Raw genomic sequence first — 22,798 nt, 5'->3', positions numbered from 1 at the left:
GGCATGCTTTGAAAGTGGCGCTTTTGTGAGGTCACTTCATGAAGTTTAAGTACCTTCATCTCCTCCAAGTTGGCAGGCAAGACTCCGGGCTTGCGGTTTGATAATGAGTTGTTCTGCCGGGCCAGAGGCATTGGGGGCAGTGGAGGTGCAGTGGGCAAAGAAACCACAATGGAGGCCGGTATACCGCTGGCATTGCTGCTCTGGCGTTCTGCCACAGGCCTACACAAAGGAAAAAAAAAAAAAAAAAAGTTATCATCATCACAGCAAACAGTAAAATTTGAAACGCTGAAACAGGATGAAAGACAGAAAAAGGAGAAGTTAAAAAAAACAAAAAAAAAAGATGTCCCATTTTCCATTTTTAGACTGTTAAAACCAGCTGTGTGGCTATCACTTTACAGTTGTAAATATCCCTACCGCAGAAATAGAGGCTTAAAATGGTTTCTCAAAAGATGCCTATGTGTAGTAGTTTTTACAACTATGAAAACTGAAGAATTGGGACCTGGCCTGTCCCTGGTGTGATATGAAGTATTGTTTTTGGTTATTACAGAAACATACTTGAGTGGGGCTGGTAATATAGTCTGATAGTTGTAGTGTTGCTGTTGCTGGCTGAGGATTTGCAGTTGCAGGAAAAGCTGCTGTTGCTGCAAAAGTCGGGCATAGGAGGAGTCCATTGGGGCCTCACTGGGCTCTTGCTTCTGGTCTGGTGGAACATACTGGTGGTACTTCAGCTTTTTCACTCTGGGTTTGGCATCTTTACCTTTCTTACTGCGGATCTTCTCAGAGGGCATCTTGTGCTGGCTTTGCTGTAGGGGAAGGGCACCAAAACATTTAACTGTGCCATAAAGATTTCAGATAAAAAGACAATCAGAAGAAGAAACCTTATTACACGCACTTTCACCAAGGTTGGGCCTGGCTTAGAGGAAGCAACTGTAGTGACTGGTTGAGCATGAGAAATGGCTGGGCGGCTTGTAGGCTGCTCATTAGTAACGATCACCCTCATCAAGTCTGTCGTGGATTGTGTAGCAGCTGAGGGGGACTGATGAATTGGACAAAAGTACAGACATTTATTAAACTTTTTGAGGACAGATAGCAGCACTGGTATTACTCTATCTGACCTTCAAAATGGGGCCTGGAGGAGGTAGGGCTGGCGAGGGAGGTTCTTGCCATTTGATGTCCCCAGGTGAGGGCAGAGAGCTCAGAGACTCCTGGCTGGCAGGCTGCTCCGGGGACAAGGCATCACTACTGTCCTCATCCATGACCTTCGGATAGTTCACCTGCCCTATTACCAAGAAACCATGAAGAGACAACAAGCTTCACAGAGCAGCATAGTTCCAATTAACTGTTGATGCAAATATTTTTTCCCTGTGATCCTGAATCGGATTGCTGTTTGGTACTATTTCTGATCTCACCTATTAAGGCCTCTTTAAGGTTGGAATCCACAGGCAATATGTTCTTCTCAACTAGCTCCATGGGACCGGGTCTCTGGGCTATTTTTTCATTCAGGTTGTCAGCCAGCCGAGCCCTTTTCAATTTCATCTGGGTGGCCTGCAGTGATGGCTCAGCTCCAGTCTCTGGAGGAAAACATCACAGATTAAGTATACATAAAAGCGTGTAAGTAGTTTTAGTTAGGGAAACATCCATTTACTATCAAGTGTCTAGTGCAGAGGTCAGCGGAGCAATTTTATCTTGGGTTTAGGGGGGACAACAAAAACCAAACATGGATATAAAATGTACACTATACTTGCCTTGCAAGATATGCATCCTGACCAGTTCTGCTCTCTCTGGACGACTGCGGATCTTATGCTTAAGAAAATTCTCAGTCTGAGGAGAGTCACATAAGAGACAAAATCTTTCAGAGCTTATGATTTTTTCCCCCCCAAATTATTTTCAAACTGTGCAGCATACCCTGGCTCTCTCCAAGCTGCGAATCTGCCCATGGAACGCAGCCGGGCTCTTTAGCGCTAAACAGAACACAATTTGGTCCAACATTATTCCCAAACAATGAACCCCCACTAAAAAATAAAGGCTAACATGCAAATCATCACAGTTGTCAGTATTAGGTAAGCTCCCACACAAACACACACTCCTTAGATTGATGTCCAACTGACGAGCGTTGTTACTCACGTGGCATGATGCCCTGATCCACCAACTGCTCCCGAGTTCGTCTTTGCTGAAGTCTCAACTGCAGCACTGGTAGGAAAAATACAATATTATAACCCAAAAAAGACAAACTCACCAAAGAAGAACAAGACCAAAAAGGGATACACATGATTTGAAATGAAAACAAAAGTGGAAACCTCAAAGAAGCCACAACCCAACTGACACAAACCAACACTATATTGCAATATAGGGCAGTTTTCATAATATTCACGCTAGTCCATTCCAACGGTTCTTGATGGTCATATTTGTCTAGCCCAAATTCACCCAAGGATGACTTAATGGACCTTGCTTTGTGCACTGGGGCAGAAAAGAGCCTCTCCAAAAACTCAAAATGAAGACACAGGAGGAACAAAACGAGTCAAGTCTCCAGTGATTGACTCACTGATTGAACTGTAAATCTAAAAAACTTTTTCTATATGGTATAATGTCTAGCACACCAATGAGGGTTTACATCAAGCGCTACTGGCTAAAGATATTGAAATAGGGACTGGTTGTAAGTGCTGTGAAAGTTTGCATTCCTGGTGCAAGAGTGGAAAGTAACCACAAAAAAAACTGAATGATACTATATTATCATAACTGTAAATTAAACAATTTGCATATTCCTTTTGATATGCAGTGATGGCAAAACAGAGATTTGAGATTCACACTTTGTTTTCATCGCAGCAAAATTCTCTACAATTGATGCTGATGCTTGAGATACTGTATCATAAAAAAATAAATAAATCGATATATCACAATTTTGTTACTCTGCTGTCTCCAGCAAAGTCGACATTGCAAGTGAGAATATGTTCACAATTGTCTTACCTGGATAAACAAAATATTTGTCTCACCCATACTGTAGTGTCAGTGAACAAGGTACTGAACAGCCAACGGTTGGGCTGCACTGTGTATCTCATACATCAGTCCTTCACTGCATCCCATAGGATTTGACTTTACATATGTATTTTTGGTGGATGTGTGATAAAAATGATAACACTGTAAATGTGAATTATTACATAAGAGAATAAATTAAATCATCAGTATCATTTTTGTTCTAGAGAAATGGTTTAACTGTTTGGTACACCAACTCTGGAGCTTGTGCATCACACAGATAGGCTTAGATTATTCTTGGTGCTTGTAATGATGGCATAATAAATGATCACATGATGGAGTGCCTCATTATGAAAGTTAAATGGAAGACTCCCTGCCCATCTTCATCTGCTCTGCTGTGTAGTGTAATGAGTCCCCTGTCGAAAATAGACAGGGCATGTATTTTTAGCAGTGTACAACAAAGCGGCTGTGATCAGCTTCATAGGGTGTGCCGCATCTAGAAAAGGTCCCGTTGGTATATAGCCATTGGTGTCCTACCCAGTTTGCTAAAACTTGTATCACCTTGACATTTATGGTAAAGTGTTTTTTTTATTTTTATTTTTTTTTTTGGGGGGGGGGTCAAGCTTGCCTGGCAACTGCATCTTGCACTCGTAAAAGTATAGAAATCTGCATCGATCTGCTGCAGGAAACATTTCTACTGCACAAAGTGGGCTATTACGGTTGCTGAGAATCTGCATGATCAACTGGCAAAAACAATGCAATCAAGAACAGCACGCAGCGACACATTTGGTTTGGGTGAATCACAGACACTTCCAGTCAACTTGACAAACACATGACGAGAATTGACGCAATTGGGTAGGTGAGCTGTTTAGAGAGACAAACAATCACTATTGGCAGGTCAAAGAAGAATTATTAGGGTATTCTTAATACAATTTAAAATTACTGTCTGTATAACATAAAAGAAAATTGAGCTTAATCTGTAACACTAAGAAATTTATTGAATCAATAAACGACATTTTCCCTAAAGCAAGTCACTGGAATATTAATTATGGTTACACAAATATAAACCGGGCTTAATCTTAGCCACAACAAGATCTGAGTGACTGTTTGCTACTCTGCTGACTGAGCAGCATTCCAGCACTCCCTCCACTTCCTGCAACTACGTGCCTAGTGCAACTGAAGTGTCTCCGACACAGGAATGATGGCGGGCAGATTTACATCTGGGCATTAGGGGCAATATATTAAAGGGGCTCTGTGGTTGGCCCAGTGCTAGTGATGGATCATATGGTGGAAAGCATGAAGTGTGTGTGCGCGTGTTCTCACTGGAGGGGAAATGACAAAAGCCCAAATGATGAGTGAGCACTACTACAGTTGACATTCCACAGAACCCTTTCCACCGCCAAGACGTTTAACTGGGGTCTCTTGCAGAACTCAGCAACCATGCACAGCATATAGTCCTACACCCTGCATTCCCCTGATAAACTAGTGTGTTGATTGAGATTAAAGCTTGTGCAGTATATAATTTAACAATCACGAGTTGAAATCCAACCTTGACTGTCATGACCAACCCATCGCTGTGTGGTTAGCGAAACAACCGCACTTTGATATCATGCTATCTCAGTTTTCTTGGGAAGTACAATCAGGGTCCCTCCAAAAGATATGGAGAGATTTATTAATGGTTGGCATATAACGAGAAATATTGACTGTTCTTTCTTTCCAGTTGTAAACTGAATTTTGACAAACTTACAGTATCATACTCCAACAATGTTCAATGAATCTACCATGAGCTGGTATTACAAAGAAAAGCAATTTAACACGGGACTACATGTGGTGACAAGCTTTACCAACTATGTACAGTTATTTCTCGCGTATAATGCGCACCCATGTATATTACGCACCCCCAAAGTTGACCTCAAAATTCTGGAAAACCCTTCTACATATGTAAAATGCCTTTTTACAATGCATGATTTTGCTTCTAACAATATGATCAAAACATTATCTGTATTTTGTTAATTTTTTCCAAAGAATTATTCTGACGTGAAGCACCTTATTTGAACATGTAATACTTTTTTTATTTACTTGCTCTTACTTTGAAATTCACGGCCCTACTTTTAGTGAGTAAATGAGAAAACACACAGTTGTGCTCATGTTTGATTACCCAGGCAGAATTTGTAAGATGGGTACAATTCTTTAAAGAAAACGAAGGACCAGGCAAAACACATTCAATTGTATTTTAATGGGATTCTGTCAAGCATTTCAGAAATCCATTATCATGAAACAAAACATAACCATAAAGAAATTAATGATCGCTGTTGCTCAGTCATCAGTCGTATTTAAAAAAAACATTTCACAAATTCTGCCTGCGTATGTAAACTTATGAGCACAACTGTACATATATGCAGTCAGACGTACCCCTGTCATATTGGAATCAAAGTGTAGGCAACACCTTTTTCATAACCTCTGGGGGGCAGTGGCATATTAGAATGAAAGTGTACACCTCTCATAACCTCTGGGGGGGAGTGGCATATTATAATGAAAGTGTACACCTTTCTCATAACCTATAGATGGCGGCATACATTTATAAAATGTGAACGTTTTTTTTTCATTTTCCCCTATACCTATGTATAATGTGCACTATTGACTTTTGACAATTTTTTGGGGGAAAATGTGCATTATACATGAGAAATTACGGTATTTTATGAAGAAGGCAATAAACTTTACTACAACACTACCATGCATTCATCTCTGGACACTAGTGAAGGACTCGTTTCAACTCACTGCGTGATTTCCGCATTTGTTACCAAGATGTGACAAGTTAATTACTGACCATGAGTCCCAAAAAATTCCTGCACTCTTTCAACATAATGGCCCACTTAATGATTCTGTCCATGCATGCACACTCAGGTTAGTAACTTCACCGTTTTTGCGTTCATTGAGCGGCAGCAGATTCTGGGTGGGCTGCAGTGACAACTCCTCCATTTCATGGGTCACTCCTTCACTCTGGGGACTGGGCACCAGCAGACACATCCCTTCTGCCCCAAGGAGCCCCTGGGAAGCCTGGGGCTCCATCCAGCTTCAGGAGAGAACTTGGGGCTGTTCGAGGTGTCCCAGGCACGCAACAAGTATATACAACAGGTCACCGTCCTTCAGGTTGAGTGTGGTTGCTACCTGTTAAAAAACAAGAAAAAGGGGAAAGAATAAATTGTCTCGCATAGAAAATCTTGCAAGAATTAAGACATTCTTGTAGGTTCTTGAGGAACATCTGAGCACTTCAGAATCATTATCATCATTCTGTTGGTATGACTACTTCACCCAACTGGCAAAATGCTAAGGGTGGCATTCATTACAGCCATCTGGAAGAGCTCAATCCAAGCCCACATGGATGACCATTATACAGAATAACCGCTGCCCATGGAAAACAACATCCATTTAAGCATGAATGTCTCTATGTTCAGACAGGCTTCACAATCTGGAATATGACATCGTTGTGGTGGTTTCGAACAGAGGGAACGGAAACATTTCGGGGAGCAAAACAAACCATTTAAGCTTCCCAACGGGTACTTAATAAATAGATGACAGCATGCTTGGTTTAAACATGAATGCCATTTATCAATCTCTAGCAGTGCTATTGCCAACATCTCTCCATTCCAGGACCTCCAAGACCTATAACTAACGATTCTGATGTTACTGTTGGCTATGTTGACATGGTCGCTGTCATTTCTCCCTGTAGGTCCACAAGTACCAGAAGTGTTCCATGATGAGATGATCCACATAGAATATGGGAGAGAAATTTAAATATGTGGCTACAACTCAAATGTGTTCATTCTTGGAAGTGACGGTGATTGCAAAGTAATACATCCAAACACCACAAACCACACCTCTCTTAAAACCATTGCTTTCCTCCAATGAAAAATTGCTATATGATCAAATCAGGCATCATATATATTTTGTCTGTTATTGACTAACTGGAAACGACAAAGATGAAACTGTGTAACTGCGTGAAAGTGTTAAGTTTTGTATGAGACATGGTTGTTGGTGTCACAGAGGGTGGTCTGAATATTTCAGCAACTGCTGATGTAGTAGAATCTTTTCTATGTTTTTGGAGTTTACAAAGTTTGTTCTGAAAATGAGAAAATGACTGAGCAGCAGTTTCTGGGTGGATTGCTTGACTTTTTGATCAGACGAAAAAAGCATTGCAAATGAAAATCTGTTCTCAATTGCCTTACCTGTATAAATAAAGGTTAAATAAATAAACTAAAATAAATCTCCCCTACCCCCTTTTTTTTTTTTTGGGGGGGGGGGGGGGGGGGGCAATTATTCGCTTATTTTGACTATTTGCGGCAAGGCTCAGTCTGCATCCCCTGTGTATACCAGGGGTTTATTCTAAACCAAAATGAAACAACAGAAGATTGTAAAACCTAAGTGTGATGAGTCATGATTTCTGCTTTGACATTTGTATGTACAATGGGATAGTAGAATTTTGCAATACAAATAATAAAAGGGGGGGGGGGGGGCTCCAACCAGCCTTATATAAAGGATTCAGGCTGGGTGTAGTGTTAGGGAGGAATTTTCATGTCACATTAAGTAACAAACACCCCATGCGCATTGGTATTGTTTCCAACCACACCTTTATGATGTTCGGCTGGTAACTTCCAGTAAGACACTGTAACATGTCACAAACGTTAAATCATCTCCAAATGGTTTCTGATCATGAGTTTACTAGTGTCAAATGGCCACCGCACTCACCTTTGGGTGATAGAGAAAGAGGGAGGTTTGTTTTATACTCTCATCGGTATGGATTAAAACTTTTGAGTAATGATTGTATTACCTTACCATCCGTTTTCTGCCACTTATTGGTTCAAGGTCATGGTGCACCGTGGATTGATTGGCAGTTAATCACAGAGCAAATAGACTACCCGCTCGATTTAGAGTCTTCAATTAACAACGTATTTTTGAAAGGTGGGAGGTAACCAGAGTGGACTAAGAAAACCAACTCTAGCACAAGGAAAACAAATTCCACATGGAACGCTCCAAGCCAAGATTCAAACTTAGATTTATACAGCGCCTTTCAAGGGGGAAGAATCACCCCTTTTATCACCTTTAATAAACAAATATTAGTACATTTACAGTTGGAGGATGCGAACCCTTTCTTAAATTTCTTCATAAATTGGTCATAAAATGTGGTCTGATAATCAGCATCTTTTTTTGGGGTGGTGGTTGGGGTAGAGGGTTTAGATTAGGGGATGTAGTCAATAATTGCCAAATGTGGGCCTGTCAAGGCCTTTAAAACTTCTCTGATTAAGGGCTATACAAATAAACATGACTTGAATTTAAATCACAAGGATAAACTAACACAGTCTGATTGAACTAATACCACCATATGACAGTGAGACCTGGAAGGGTGTGATTGGGAGGAACGGCCCCCCCGATCAGAACCCGAGCGGTGTTCTGTTATTGGACTTCTGTGCTCATCACGGATTGTCCATAACGAACACCATGTTCAAGCATAAGGGTGTCCACACATGCACTTGGCACCAGGACACCCTAGGTCGCAGTACGATGATCGAATTTGTGGTCTGTCATCAGACATAAGGCCGCATGTCTTGGACACTCGTGTGAAGAGAGGGGCGGAGCTGTCAACTGATCACCACCTGGTGGTGATTTGGCTCCAATGGTGGGGGAAGATGCCGGTCCGACGTGGCAGGCCCAAACGTATTGTGAGGGTCTGCTGGGAACGTCTGGCGGAATCTCCTGTCAGAAGGAGTTTCAACTCCCACCTCTGACAGAACTTTGCTCATGTACCGGGGGAGGCGGGGGACATCAAGTCCAAGTGGACCATGTTCCGCGCCTCCATTGCTGAGGCGGCCGACCGGAGCTGTGGCCGTAAGGTGGTCGGTGCCTGTCGTGGCGGCAATCCCCGAACCCGTTTGTGGACACCAACAGTGAGGGATGCCGTCCAGCTGAAGAAGGAGTCCTATCGGGCTTTTTTTGGCCGGTGGGACTCCTGAGGCAGCTGATGGGTACCGGCTGGCCAAGCGGAATGCAGCTTTGGTGGTCGCTGAAGCAAAAATTCGGGTATGGGAGGAGTTCGGTGAGGCCATGGAGAAAGACTTCCGGACGGCTTCGAGGAAATTCTGGTTCACCATCCGGCGTCTCAGGAGAGGAAAGCAGTGCACCACCAACACTGTGTATAGTGAGGATGGGGGGCTGCTGACCGCGACTTGGGACGTTGTGAGTTGGTGGGCAGAATACTTCAAAGACCTCCTCAATTCCACCAACACGCCTTCCCATGAGGAAGCAGAGTGTGGGTTCTCTGAGGCGGGCTCTCCGATCTCTGGGTTTGAGGTCACCGAGGTGGTTAAAAAGCTCCTCGGTGGCAGGGCCCCGGGGGTGGATGAGATTCACCCGGAGTTCCTAAAGGCTCTGGATGTTGTGGGGCTGTCCTGGTTGACACGCCTCTGCAACATCGCGTGGACATCGGGGACAGTGCCTCTGGATTGACAGACTGGGGTGGTGGTCCCCCTTTTTAAGAAGGGGGACCGGAGGGTGTGTTCCAATTACAGGGGGATCACACTCCTCAGCCTCCCTGGTAAGGTCTATTCGGCTGGCCTGGGAACGCCTCGGGATCCCCCCCGGAAGAGCAGGATGAAGTGGCTGGGGAGAGGGAAGTCTGGGCGTCCCTGCTAAAGCTACTGGCCCCGCGCTCCGACGTCGGATAAGCAATAGAAAATGGATGGATGGATGGATTCCAGGAATCTTGGTGCACTGCAGCAGATTTTAAAAAGGAATGGCCCAAAACTCATCCTGATCGTTGTACATCTGATCTGCAAGTACAGAAAACGTTTGGTCCCGGCATCAATGGTAACGCGTTATTAAGTAACGTGTTACTCCAAAATTCCGCCATTTTGAGTAACGAGCAAAGTAACATGTTACTTTCCCTGGGAGAGTAATCAGACTACAGTTACTTTTTCAAACCAGCAATAGTTACTTTTGAGTCATCAATGTCTCTGATTTGTGGCTGCTGGTGACTCAAAAAATCCCAGTTCAGCCATCCATCCATCCATCCATCCATTTTCTGAGCCGCTTCTCCTCACTAGGGTCGCGGGCGTGCTAGAGCCTATCCCAGCTGTCATCGGGCAGGAGGCGGGGTACACCCTGAACTGGTTGCCAGCCAATCGCAGGGCACATAGGAACAAACAACCATTCGCACTCACAGTCATGCCTACGGGCAATTTAGAGTCTCCAATTCATGCATGTTTTTGGGATGTGGGAGGAAACCGGAGTGCCCGGAGAAAAGCCACGCAGGCACGGGGAGAACATGCAAACTCCACACAGGCGGGGCCGGGGATTGAACCCGGGTCCTCAGAACTGTGAGGCTGACGCTCTAACCAGTCGCCCACCGTGCCCTACAGTTCAGCCATTCAATGGCATTTAACCGTTCACGCAGACCGCTGATTTCTCAGTAAGCGGCGGAAAGTGATTGGGAGGTGATTGTTGATTGTACAATGCACAGTGACGGGGTGCAGTCCCATAAAAGTGCAAAGAAATGCACGATTTCACTATCGCCACACTATTTTTGTTATTTTCCTTTGTAAAAAGTGTATTTGATAGTTGTTACTTTTTTATTTACACATTTAATAATACAGTTTTACAGCCATGTTAAGTGCTTAATGCATTGTAGATTAATTATTCATACCGAAATGCGCGGTCATAAATCCTCACACAATAAGGACTGACTCACGGAAGGACTTACAATACTTATCTTAAATTATATTTACAAAGAAAAGTGAGAACTTTCAAGTTTGTCTGTATTATGAGCTGGTTTGACGCGCTGCACGGCTGACGTCACATAAGTAAGTGGTTCTCCCCCCGTCAATCACCCACAGCTTTGCAAGTTAAACAGTTGCGTAATCTTGTCACCTTTTCTCACTCTTCTCATCAAAATTATGATGTTGGGAGCAATAGTGCATGTGTGCGTGTATGTGTGAGTGTGTGTGCGCTCCAATATCAAACTGCCACTCACTTTCACGTTTACGTACACGCACAAACACACGCACGCACACACACACACACGCAGTTGCCTTCATGGACCACAATCTATCTATCAGTTAAGATTAGATAGGTTTACTGAGAATGGTGTGCTTGTTTACATCTAGGTACTTACTGTACTGTGTTGTCATGTCAAGTCAGCCCTAAGTTTCCGATTTAATGTGGCTTCAACTACACAAATATTTAAGTTATTGGTTCATATTGAGGACATCATTCTTGTGTGGCGTACATTACCAAGTAATGGGTACAGTTAAGCTAATGCTTTTTTTTTTTTTACTGTGGATAAGTGATATTCGTGCCACTTGGCAGCTGCTGAAAGTAACTGAAATGTAACTTTTTTCTAACTTAGTTACTTTTCAAATTTTAAGCTCAAGTAATCAGTAAAGTAAATAAGTTACTTTTTTCAAGGTAACTGTGGCAACACTGATTACTACTAACGGAGGGTCAAACAGTTATTAAAGGATAGCTTTTTGGCCACACCCACTTCAACACTACAACAACACTGTGCTATTATAGTCCTGATTCTGGAAATTGGACTTGCCAGATTTGAGTGACAGCATTATAAATGTGCTTCTGCTATAGAATGTGACTACTGTACTTCAAATCCAATAGTGAGCGGTCCTATAATTTTGCAGATTTTGGCAGCCGGGGCTCAGTTGGTTATGACTTGGCTTGGTGACTGGCGGATGGATGGTTCACATCCTGCTACGGACCAAAATATGACTATTGGAACTGGATACTGGGGAGGTGCCAGTTCTGTTCCCATGCATTGCTTGTGTTCCATCTATCCCCCATTGGCTTGGTTTGCTTTTTTTGTATGCAGCCAGCTCACTCTGACATCATTTGCCTGTGTGGTTATAGCTATGACCCAAGAGTGTACCCATGCTCAAGATAACATTGTATTTCCCCTCAAGGGACCAACAAAAGGCTGTTGTCCTTCTATTTACAGCCAATATGTAATACATGGATTTGTAAAAGTTATGTTTATTTGCTTGTGGTGTGAGGTTCACACACTTTGCTGAAGTCTGATAAAGTAAACTTAATGGAAGGTCGTGCTACTTCTGGATAGACACCATCACAAAATTTACAATAAAAACTCTCCGTTAAGTGAGTAGGCGACAAGGGAATATGCATAAAAATCAATATCTTGCCCCACCCTTAATGATGAGCTTTCATTTATAATAACCATATTATTGCTGTTATAATGGTAAGTGCCTACCTTAAGTAGCAGACGACATAGAGGGAACGAGGTTAGAGGCTTCTTTCCCTTGACAGTAATGTTAGACCATGGAGTCACACCTGATAGGAGACAAAATGAGGCATTTATCATGACAAACACCAAACATGAAATTTAAGATTCCTTTGGATGTCCGTGCTTGAGGATTTATATACGGAACAAGTCTGGTAAAAACATGAATGAAATAAAAACATGCAAGGCTCTCTGTTGAAAGAGCAACAATAAAATGGAGGATGAGCACCACTTTAAGATGCCTGAATGAAGGTAGTTGACATTTAAGGACACAGGGAATACAAAAGGGAAGCTCGCACACTGCTTGGAACAAAGGCAATGGCTCTATGGAACTGAATACTAGAGAGCCAGACTGCAGTCTGAGGGGAGCGACTCTCAGAATACAAAATCAATCTGTACGCACACGCACGCACACACACACTCCTCAAGTGATCTTCAGCAAATGTGCCTAGGTTACAAAACATTTGGTTTGGATTCATAAGTGAATTTACGGCGCTGCCTTTGTACAACAGATGTTTTCATGTGGTATTCCCCACTGAACACAGCATCATGTTGGCCATGTAAAAATAGCTAACTGCAATGTTTGAGTCGGTCCGAGATAGCTAAAAAAAACAACTCAGAAATGAAAGAATGGGCTCTGGAAAAAAAAAAAAATGTGAGAGAATGCAAGAGAGAGGAAGGAATACATAACTGTTATGCCTGACGCAAACCAGTGAAGAGTAAACATTGGAACTGCATAGGCAGTGATAAATATATGTGCAGTTTTCTTTAAATAGAATATAAGGCTCGTCCCGCACACGCCGAAAACAACTGAACTGGATAATCATGACAAAAATTCAGCGGTGACTCATACCCGCACACTAGGCGATTGGCATAGACAAACTTGCTGAAACAGAAAAACTGCAACCCCTGACATTCTTATCGGGAAACAGCTTTTTGAGATACCACATAAGCAGTATTCATTGATTAATTCATCTTCTGTACCGCTTCTCCTCACTAGGGTCACGGGCATGCTGGAGGCCATCCCAGCTCTCTTTGGGCGAGAGGTGGGGTAAACCCTGAACTGGTCGCCAACCAATCGCAGGGCACATGTAAACAAACAACCATTCACACTCACATTGACACCTTGCTCTGGCCGCTGTTGCTATGTTAGAATAATTCAAAGAGTGGAAATGCAAGCGAAATGAATCACCACACTTCACTTTTTCCGCCACAGGTACACATGAAATTATAAACATACAGTCAGTAAGTATTCTACTATACACACTCTCTCTCTCTATTGTTATGACTTGAATCACAGCAAAAGCAGTGGCAGACAGTCAGGCACTCATTAGACATAGTTGCCGAACCATGTACACTACAACAACAGTGTAGTCGGTTTCGGCCGCATCGCTCCGTGTGCAGTGGGCCTAAGAGTCCCACGGGTTAAAGTGCAAGTCGATACATGAAACTGCAATGAACATACCGGTACAACTGCTAGAGGAAATTAGGCATTTTATTATGTAGGTAGCCATTAGGCTTATCTAATAACATCCAACATGAGCTTCATAAAAAGCACATTGTCGCTCTGAATTTGTTTCAAAACCTGGGTTGTACTGAGCAGAATAACACTGGCCAGATGAGTTGTGCCGAAGCGTGGATGCAGCACTACTTCCCATCACTCATGTTTTTGCTGATGCTACTGATAATTAATTCCATAAAATCGATTAACTTCATCATGATTAAACAAGTTATATTGCTATCCCAAATGGAAATATGGCTTTAAAGCATCTAAAGCCAGATATTGGTCAAGAAACCAGTACTTCTTGAACTGATAAGATGGACTTTTATTTTATTTTTCCATGAACAATAGCCTACTAGTAATTTTCCATTCTTAATGAAAACACCACCATCCTGGTTGCGGCAATGTTTTGGACATAGACCAATAAAATACTTCAAATTCTTCAATCTATTTTGACCAAACCAAACAAATGAGTTGTTTTACCGTCATTGAGGGAATAGAAAGGTCAGTGTCCCACAGTCTTGGTGCAACAACATGAAGATGTCGAAAGGGTTTGTTTTACAAATAGTAATGGCTGCGTCAACTCCCACACAAACCTGACCTCAAGTGACAGACGTTATGTGTTAACAGCAGTCTTAGCTTAAACGCTAATGTAGCACTAACTGTTAAAATGATCCTGTTCCGATCAAAAACTGAAAGTTTGATAGAAGGAAAAAAAACACTGCAAATTAACTATTTTGATAAGGATAATGAAAATGTGATGAATGATTAAAGGTTTGTTTCAAACATGCCGCCCAAAAACAAAGAAATGAACATTTACAATCTAAATTTTAGCCCATACTGAAACACTGTGCTACTAGTCAGAGGAAGAAGTAAAACCTACGTGTACCTAATAAATACTGTGCGTTTAATGTGTTTTACAAATAAACCATAACCTAATGGTTAAATAAACCTATAACAGGTCCTATTGTAAACAATTGTGCACAGTTTTATACAGTATATGTATATGCACTAAGCTCATACACACATTGCACACATGCATGATAATCCCTTTGTGTCAAGATTCCGTTGGCGTTTGCAGTTTAGGGCCCTAAATAGACTATATGGTCAAAGAAAAACATCTGCTTTTATACAGTGATAAGATGAGCGGTGATGTCATCACTTGGAAGTTGGACTCATCAAGTAGAGGCAGAGGTCGGCTCTGTTCTCACAGTCTCACTCGCACGTGCGTCGCCGCTTCCTTCCTGGCTGCCTTTGTGCACTGAAAACGGTAGCTAAGGAATGGACAAAGGACAAAAAAACATGACCCGATTCCACAAAGCTTTTGGGAAACGACATCTCACCAGACTTAGAAAATCTTGAGACCTCAGCATATACCTCGCTGGAGTTCAATTCAACGAGCATCAAGCAGAAAGACTCCAATGTGTCGCCGATTGCGTGTTCAATGTTACCAACAGTGGCGTTGACCGTAAACCGTAACTATTCAGATAGATTGCAGCTGGCTGGCTAGCTGCTGTACACATTGTTATCAAGGGGAGAGTATTTTATTGTTTTCACATTAAATCAGTGGTTAACTTTTGAAGCTAAGCTCATGTTACAAAAAAATGAGACATGAAGCACAACTGCGACGCAACTTTCACTTCACTGAATGAGGGCTGGGCGATTTATCCATTTAATCGCTAAATCTTTTTTTGGGTGGTCATATCGACTTTTTTTTTTTTTTAAACAATGAAAATATTAACTTTTCGGGGTTTATGACGTGATTTTCAGCTTATCAATATTGGGTGAAAAAGATGGGTTTTAATTGTTTTCTGACATTTTAAATGTCACAAAGTGACAACATAACCCAAAGGTACAAAGAGCTTGACAAATGCAACACTAATAGCTTCGTTTCATATTAAACAATGTAACTTTTTGGGGTATTTTTGTACCGGTATAATATACAGAAACCTCCAAAAGTGTTGGAACGGCAAGGTCAATTCCTATGTATTTGTTGTATACTGAAGACATTTGGGTTTCAGATCAAAGGATGAATATGAGACAAGTTCAGAATTGTAGCTTTTATTTCATGGTATTTACATCTAAACACCTCAAGACAGAGCACCTTTTGTTAGAAGCCACCCACTTTTCAAGGGAGCAAAATTATTGGAACAGACATTAAATTAACTTAAAGTGAATAACATTTCATATTTGGTGGCATAACCCTGACTTGCAATAACTGCATCCAGCCAGCGACTATTGACTTCACCAGACCAATCTGGCGTTCCGATTCTGTTTGCTGATGAGTAGTTTGCATCTTGTGGTATGGCATGTATATTTCTTCTTTCAGTCTTCTTAGAACAGTGGATTGTGATACCTTCACCCCTGCCCCGTGGAGGCTGGTAGTGATGTCACTGACTGTTTTCTTTGGGTGTTTCTTCACAGCTCATCAACTGCTGTTGATACCCTTGGCTGACATGTTTGATGTCTGTTGCTCAGTACACCAGTAGTTTCTTTCTTTTTCAGGACATTGCAAATTGTTGTATTGGCTATGCCCAATGTTTGGGCAATAGCTCTGATCGATTTTCCCTCTTCTCTTAGCTTCAAAATGGTGTGTATTTCTCCCATAGACAGCTGTCTGGTCTTCATGTTTGCTTTACAGCAAATGCAAGCAAACATGAAATCAAATTTAACACATCTAGATGTATATACCATTAAATAAAAGCTGGAATTCAGAAATTTTGTCTAATATTCATCTTTTGATGTGTAACACAAATGTCTTCAGTATACACCTAAAAAAGGAATTGATCTTGCCGTTCCAATACTTTTGGAGGGGACTGTAAGTGAAACTGACACGCAGACTCAATGTGTTCGTGTGTGCGTGCGACACACACACACACACACACAAACACACACACACACACACACACGCACACACACACACACACACACACACACACAGTCTCTGCCCTCCCTGAGCGTGCTTTAAACTGTTTAATGACAACCCAAGTGTAGTTACTGTGAAACTAAAGACGTAACAAAAATAATTACACACATTGTATATTTAAATACATGACCCGGTCATTTTAGAAATCGCCAGCTCAATGCTAACAGTCAATGGAAACCACCATTGATGGGGTTGCTAGAATTAGCACTAAATCACAGGCAGGATTTACCTTTAAATAACGAATATGTATACACAAACTCTGCAGTACCATACAGACAGGCAATATAACAATACTCAAAGGCATATATTTTTCCTAATCTATAAAAAAAAGAAGTAAATTGATTTATACGACGTTCTATTATTTCTAAACATTTTTTTTTACTGCTAACGTTTTGCTCCGTGCGTGCATTGCACCACACTGCTCCTAAGAGGCCAAGACGCGCACAGCAGGAACAGCAGATATACCGTTATTTCTTGTGTATAATACGCTCTCGAGTATAATGCGCACCCCCAAAAATCAGGAAAGCCTTTCTTCCTATGTATAACCCACATCCATTGATATAAATGTTAGTGGTGATCCCCTCCTAATTTGTTTTTTTTAATTAAGTCTGATCAGGGCGGCACGGTGGATGACTGGTTAGAGCATCTGCCTCACAGTTCTGAGGTCTAGGGTTCAATCCCCGACCCCGCCTGTATGGAGTTTGCATGTTTTCCCCGTGCCTGCGTGGATTTTCTCCGGGCACTCCGGTTTCCTCCCACATCCCAAAAACATGCATGGTAGGTTAATTGAAGACTCTAAATTGCCCATAGGTGTGAATGTGAGTGTGAATGGTTATTTGTTTATATATGCCCTGCGATTGACTGGCAACCAGTTCAGGGTGTACCCCGCCTCCTGCCCGATGATAGCTGGGATAGGCTCCAGCACTCCCACGACCCTAGTGAGGATAAGCGGCTCAGAAAATGGATGGATGGAAGTCTGATCAGTATTATTATTAATACTAAGGTTTGGTTGTTCTTTAGTAATGTATATATTACTGTGGTGCACCCTACTGTTTAGTTTTTACACTGCAGCTTTAGTGAGCCGCCATGTTTTTATGATGACATCATTATTGTTGTTTTTGTTTTGTTTGTTTTTAACCTGTCATGTTCAGCTGCATGGCCTTGCAGAATGGGACGTCATTGCTGATGTCATTGTGGCGGCTTGCTGTCAGAGGATTTCCCAGCATGCCTAGCGCTATTGTACAGTTGATAAAATGCTGTTTTAAATCAGTTAGTCCCCTAATCCCATAAATAGTTGTAATAATCTGTATGTTAATAGATCTTATGCGCGTTTATCTGCCCTTTGCAGCTTTTGCTGTGTTTTAACTATTCTTTTTATGAACGTGTTATCTGGGCACATGACCACTCTAGCTTTCTGTATGTTATGCAAGCTGACTGACGTGCTAATGGTCATGTGAGAGGTAGAAAAACTGCAGTGATAAAACTAAATGTGTGTGCGCGCCACAGTATTACATACATTACTAAAGAACTAGTAAACCTTAGTAGTAGTAATCATACTGCAGTGTAAAAACTATATATTCGGGTGCATCACAGCCTCAATACCTAGACACAATAAAGGAGTAGATGAATTATTTTAAATGTGAACCTAAATATGATGTAAACATAAATCACAAGACTTAAAACTGATAGCTTTTCTAAAACACACATCTCCTCATATACCTCATTTCACTGTGAAGGAATTTTCTAACTTTTACTATAGCTATGTATAATGCGCACTGGTGACTTTTGAATTTTTTTTGGGGGGGGGGGGGGGAAATGCACATTATACAAGATTAATTAGATCCCTAGTTTAAAGGTAAAAACAATGGGGGGGAGAATATATTTTTTAATGGTCTTTAGCCTTTACATATTGCAGATTTTCACCTAATGCAGGGAACCTATGCCCAGCCATGGATAGGGGTTCACTCAACTTCACTGTATCTCGATTTCCATTGGCAAAAGTTGTTTACAAATCTGAACAAATTGGAGCTCGACCAATGAATTATGAGCAAGTTTAGAGGTTCCAGCTCAAGAGTGGGAAGTCACGGAAAGCCTGGTATTAACATATCAGACTCATCTTCCCATAAATTCATACGGCCCGAGGAGGTTGAAATAAAAACTCAGGTAGTGATGATTACTTTGCCATCCAACCATACGCATGACGTTTAAGTTAATGCACACTTTTCAACATGTGGCTACCACATCCTTCCTGCATGCATGACTCACAGTCTGGATTTGCTGAGGCATCACCTCACTTCTTCAGATCAATTAGAGGGCGATAACATCATGCGGCGAGACCAACCTTATCCTGTCTCTCATGACTTCAGTGACATACAGTTATGTGTTTTCGTTTGTTTGTTCTATAGTGTGTGGTGCACCCAAGATGATCAAAACCACACACATTACAATATCGAGTCCATCCATCCATCCTATTTTCTATACAGCTTATCCTGTTCAGGGTCTGTTGCCCAGCTGACTTTGGGCAAAAGGTGGACCACACCCTGCAATTGTCAACACTCAATCACAGAGCACATATTAAGTCAGACAACCTTTCACATTCACATTCAAACCATCAATTAGTGGGAATTGAACACACGTTGCCTGCAGAGAAGTCAGTTGAGTGAACCATTACACCATCAGTGACTCAACTGAAAGTCTCCACCCCACAAACCAGATGTCTGTCATAGTACCAACTACTGACCACTGAGAGGCAGAATGGTGCCATAAAGCATCCAGACTATCGTAAAATACAAACAAAAAGACAGAGAAATAGAAGTAGCTTATCTGTTAACTAGATTGGTGTTGCAAACGCTTCTACCTATTTTAAATCTGGTGAATGACTCATGAGACAGATTATACAAACACTCCACACGACCAGTCGTTCCTCTATTTGTGTCTGGCAAACAGCATGAGCTTCCTAACTGGCTATCAGTCATTTCGTTTCACAGTGACTGAATCCCAAATTTTGTGTTAACCACAATGATTTCCGATAGTAAATATTGGACAGGTTTAACTTTTACGATTGTCAGACTCGACAATAGCAGATAAAGGAGTAAAAAACACTCTTAACACATAACCTACGACAGGATAATCAGTCTAGATAATCTTTCAGAGACATCCGACTTTTAGGTCTTTGCTGACTTTGGTCGAAAGGTGCGGGGGGAAAAAAAGGGTCAAATTCTGTTGGTTATCGGTATGCGTGTACCCCGCTTAATTAGATCAAGTGCAGAGCAATAACAAAAAACATTCTATGTAGACAATAATGGTCATTCTCATTATCACGAGCAAAAAACTGGAAAAACTGCACAAATACGAACCACAATCATGATGAATTGTATGGAAGAATTAAAACCTCTTTAGCAGTGGAATCAAAGATGTGCCGTAATATATTTCTAAAGACAGACTTTTGATAGTGAATGGGATAGTGTCTGGAGAATCATTAACGTGATATGTTCATAAATTGGACCTTGACTAGAAAACTCGATATAAAACCAATGTATTAGTAATAGTAGTTTTTAGGGGTGTCGCACCCATGGGGAACGTGTGTGTCCCAAGACCCCCTCCACCTGTGTCAAATGTTAACATCTTCCTCACAGTTCTGAGGACCTGGGTTCAAATCCGGCCTCGGCTATGTAAAGTTTGCATGTTCTCCCCGTGCCTGTGTGGGTTTTTTCCAGGTACCCCGGTTGCGTCCCAAGTCCCAAAAACATGTATGGTTGGTTAACTGAAGACTGTAAATTGCCCATAGGTGTGAATGTGTGTGCGGGTGGTTGTTTGTCGATAGGTGCCCTGCAATTGGCTGGTGACCAGTTCAGGGTGAACCCTGCCTCTTGCCCAGAGTTAGCTGGGATAAGCTCCAGCACGTCCCTAGTGAGGAGACGAAAAATGGATGGATGGATGGATATAGTTGGTATATTAGTAGGACAAAAAAAGAACGGCGGGCCGTAGTTTGGACAGCTCTGAGCTAAACACACAAACAAATTCGTTAGAAATGTACATAAATAAATAAACATCTCATTAGGACGAGGGTTACAATTAGGTAAAAATACATTTTGAATGACATTGCTTTGGGCATTGTTCGTAAAGGAGAAGGTCAGTGGGTGTGGGGCGCAGCACTTTCAATCTGACAGGTGAGTCACTTACCCACAGGATCAAACACTAAACACTGAGCCATTGTTGATTGTTTCCGAGTACTGAAAATAAATACAACTATTGACTGCTCATGGTGCACCTATGCTTTAGTGTGTAGACCCTCTCAAGACTTATGTCGCTGTGCATATCTTTACATTTTGGCTAGTTACAGCATTTTGGCTAGTTACAGCGAGCTAACATGCTAAAAACAAGACAACGCCGCCATGACGAGCAGAACTCACCAACTAGACAACACAGGAAAGCTCAGAACGTCCGACTTAACGTTCATGGTGTTATATCCGTAGGTGACAACTGGCAAGTCCTCTGTGATGTTTTGCTCTCCTCCGGCAGTGAGGTTGAAGTTTATTTGGCGGAGTAAAATGGCTGCGACTGCTCCGTGGGTGCTGCTGGAGTGACGTCATGGCGCAGCCGGACACGAAAAGGGGGGCGTGGCGACTCGCCAGGGTGTTGCCAACTCTCTGTAGCTGTAGGTTAACAATCGGGTACAACAGGAACCCGACACCTTCGTTCCGTGTCAAACCTGTTTCGTAACACCGACACTGAACAACTCAAGTCTCGTCTCGAGTCTCTCGACGTGTTGTCGTGTTACGTAATAGTCACTCACATGTGCACAGCATGTAAACTGAACCAGCTCATTAGAAATGCATTTAATCTGTAATTAAATAGCCCACTTGCATTAAATATAGACTTAGGTGTTTACTTCAGTAAAACAGCCATAGTGTTATTTTATACATTTTGTTGTTTGTTTAACTAATTGTTATTGGGTGAGGTAAATCCTTTCCTTATATTTGAATAATTTTGCAATAGTGTGGAATTGTAAAATCTATATTCTTCCCCCACACCCTCAAGACAAAGGTACAGTATGAAATTAATAATTCAAATAAATTCCTCTCAAATTTCATAACTTGATACTTTAGGGCGGCAACTAACAATTCCATCCATCCATCCATGTTGATTATTTTCTCAATTAATTAGATTATTTTTTTTTTTAAATTTCCACCCCTTTATTAAAAATAACATTTCAAATTGACAGTGCAGAAAATGCACAAATATATAATGATTATGATTCAGTTACTGGTTTGATCTGTAACATGTCAGAAAATAGGCAATGCTGATCATTGTATTCCAAAGTAAAAGCAGTTTGCAAATGTCTTCTTTTGATGAAACACAAAGACCTGAGAATATGTACTGTTGAGACGCTGAAATTCCAAGCATTTGGATAATTCCAAGTTAAGCAAGGTCTCTAAATGAGTAATCGATGATCAAAATATGTCGATTAATTTGATAATCAATTAGTTGCTGACTAATCGATTAATCATTGCACTTCTAGAATATTTGAAACACCCAGTTAAATATGTAGCAAAAACATTGCCTCTGCAATTCCTTTAAACAAACTATTTTACAACAAAATATTGATATTTTCTTTACATTTATTTTACTAATCATATTACACTAATCATATTATACATTTTGTATCACACCCACAGGCATGCAAAATGTCAGAGTGAAAGGCGCACGCAAACAGTGCTGCACCTCTTGTGTTGGGTTTGGAGGGGCAGAGGTAGTGCCTTGCTCAAGGGTACCTTAATAGTAGTCAAGAAGATGTGCATCTCTCCAACAACTACAGTTGCCATTCTAATTTTTTTTGTCTGCAGCGCTGATTGAACAACTCTCTCGTGGTGCCAAGGATAAGCGGTAGAAAATGGATGGATGAAATTAATTCCTAACAAATTACTCTAGTGTACTGCACTTGTTAATGCTGAATATTAAAACCCAGCCTTTCTCCCACATTCCCAAAACATGCATGCAGGTTCATTGAAGACTACACATTGTCCTTCGGTGTGAATGGTTGTCTGTCTCGATACGTGACCTGCTGTGATTTGACTGTGTAGTCTGCCCCCCCGCCCCCAAT

The 22,798-nt window shown here is 41.6% G+C and overlaps 1 protein-coding gene across 2 annotated transcripts in view; it reads right to left on the bottom strand.

Moving 5' to 3' along the window:
• Positions 1 to 21,391, bottom strand: part of mrtfba (myocardin related transcription factor Ba) — a 30,059-nt gene extending 8,668 nt beyond the window's left edge. Inside the window, exons 1-11 of one of the 2 annotated variants that reach the window (XM_061755236.1) lie at positions 21,108 to 21,391; positions 12,239 to 12,318; positions 5,889 to 6,138; positions 2,125 to 2,190; positions 1,906 to 1,961; positions 1,746 to 1,821; positions 1,410 to 1,571; positions 1,116 to 1,279; positions 893 to 1,036; positions 556 to 803; positions 54 to 219 (exon numbers count right to left, since the gene is read on the bottom strand). In XM_061755236.1, coding sequence (XP_061611220.1) covers positions 54 to 219; positions 556 to 803; positions 893 to 1,036; positions 1,116 to 1,279; positions 1,410 to 1,571; positions 1,746 to 1,821; positions 1,906 to 1,961; positions 2,125 to 2,190; positions 5,889 to 6,039 — 1,233 coding nt within the window. In that variant the 5' untranslated portion in view covers positions 6,040 to 6,138; positions 12,239 to 12,318; positions 21,108 to 21,391. The remainder of the gene's footprint in view (positions 1 to 53; positions 220 to 555; positions 804 to 892; positions 1,037 to 1,115; positions 1,280 to 1,409; positions 1,572 to 1,745; positions 1,822 to 1,905; positions 1,962 to 2,124; positions 2,191 to 5,888; positions 6,139 to 12,238; positions 12,319 to 21,107) is intronic. The other variant, XM_061755237.1, reaches the window with a different exon arrangement.
• Between the last annotated feature and the right edge of the window lie 1,407 nt (positions 21,392 to 22,798).

The sequence above is a fragment of the Phyllopteryx taeniolatus genome, chromosome 19 (assembly GCF_024500385.1).
Source record: "Phyllopteryx taeniolatus isolate TA_2022b chromosome 19, UOR_Ptae_1.2, whole genome shotgun sequence".
NCBI classification, from domain to species: Eukaryota; Metazoa; Chordata; class Actinopteri; order Syngnathiformes; family Syngnathidae; genus Phyllopteryx; species Phyllopteryx taeniolatus.
The sequence above is the reverse complement of the archived record's forward strand: the minus strand, read 5'-3'. Positions and strand labels throughout refer to the sequence as shown.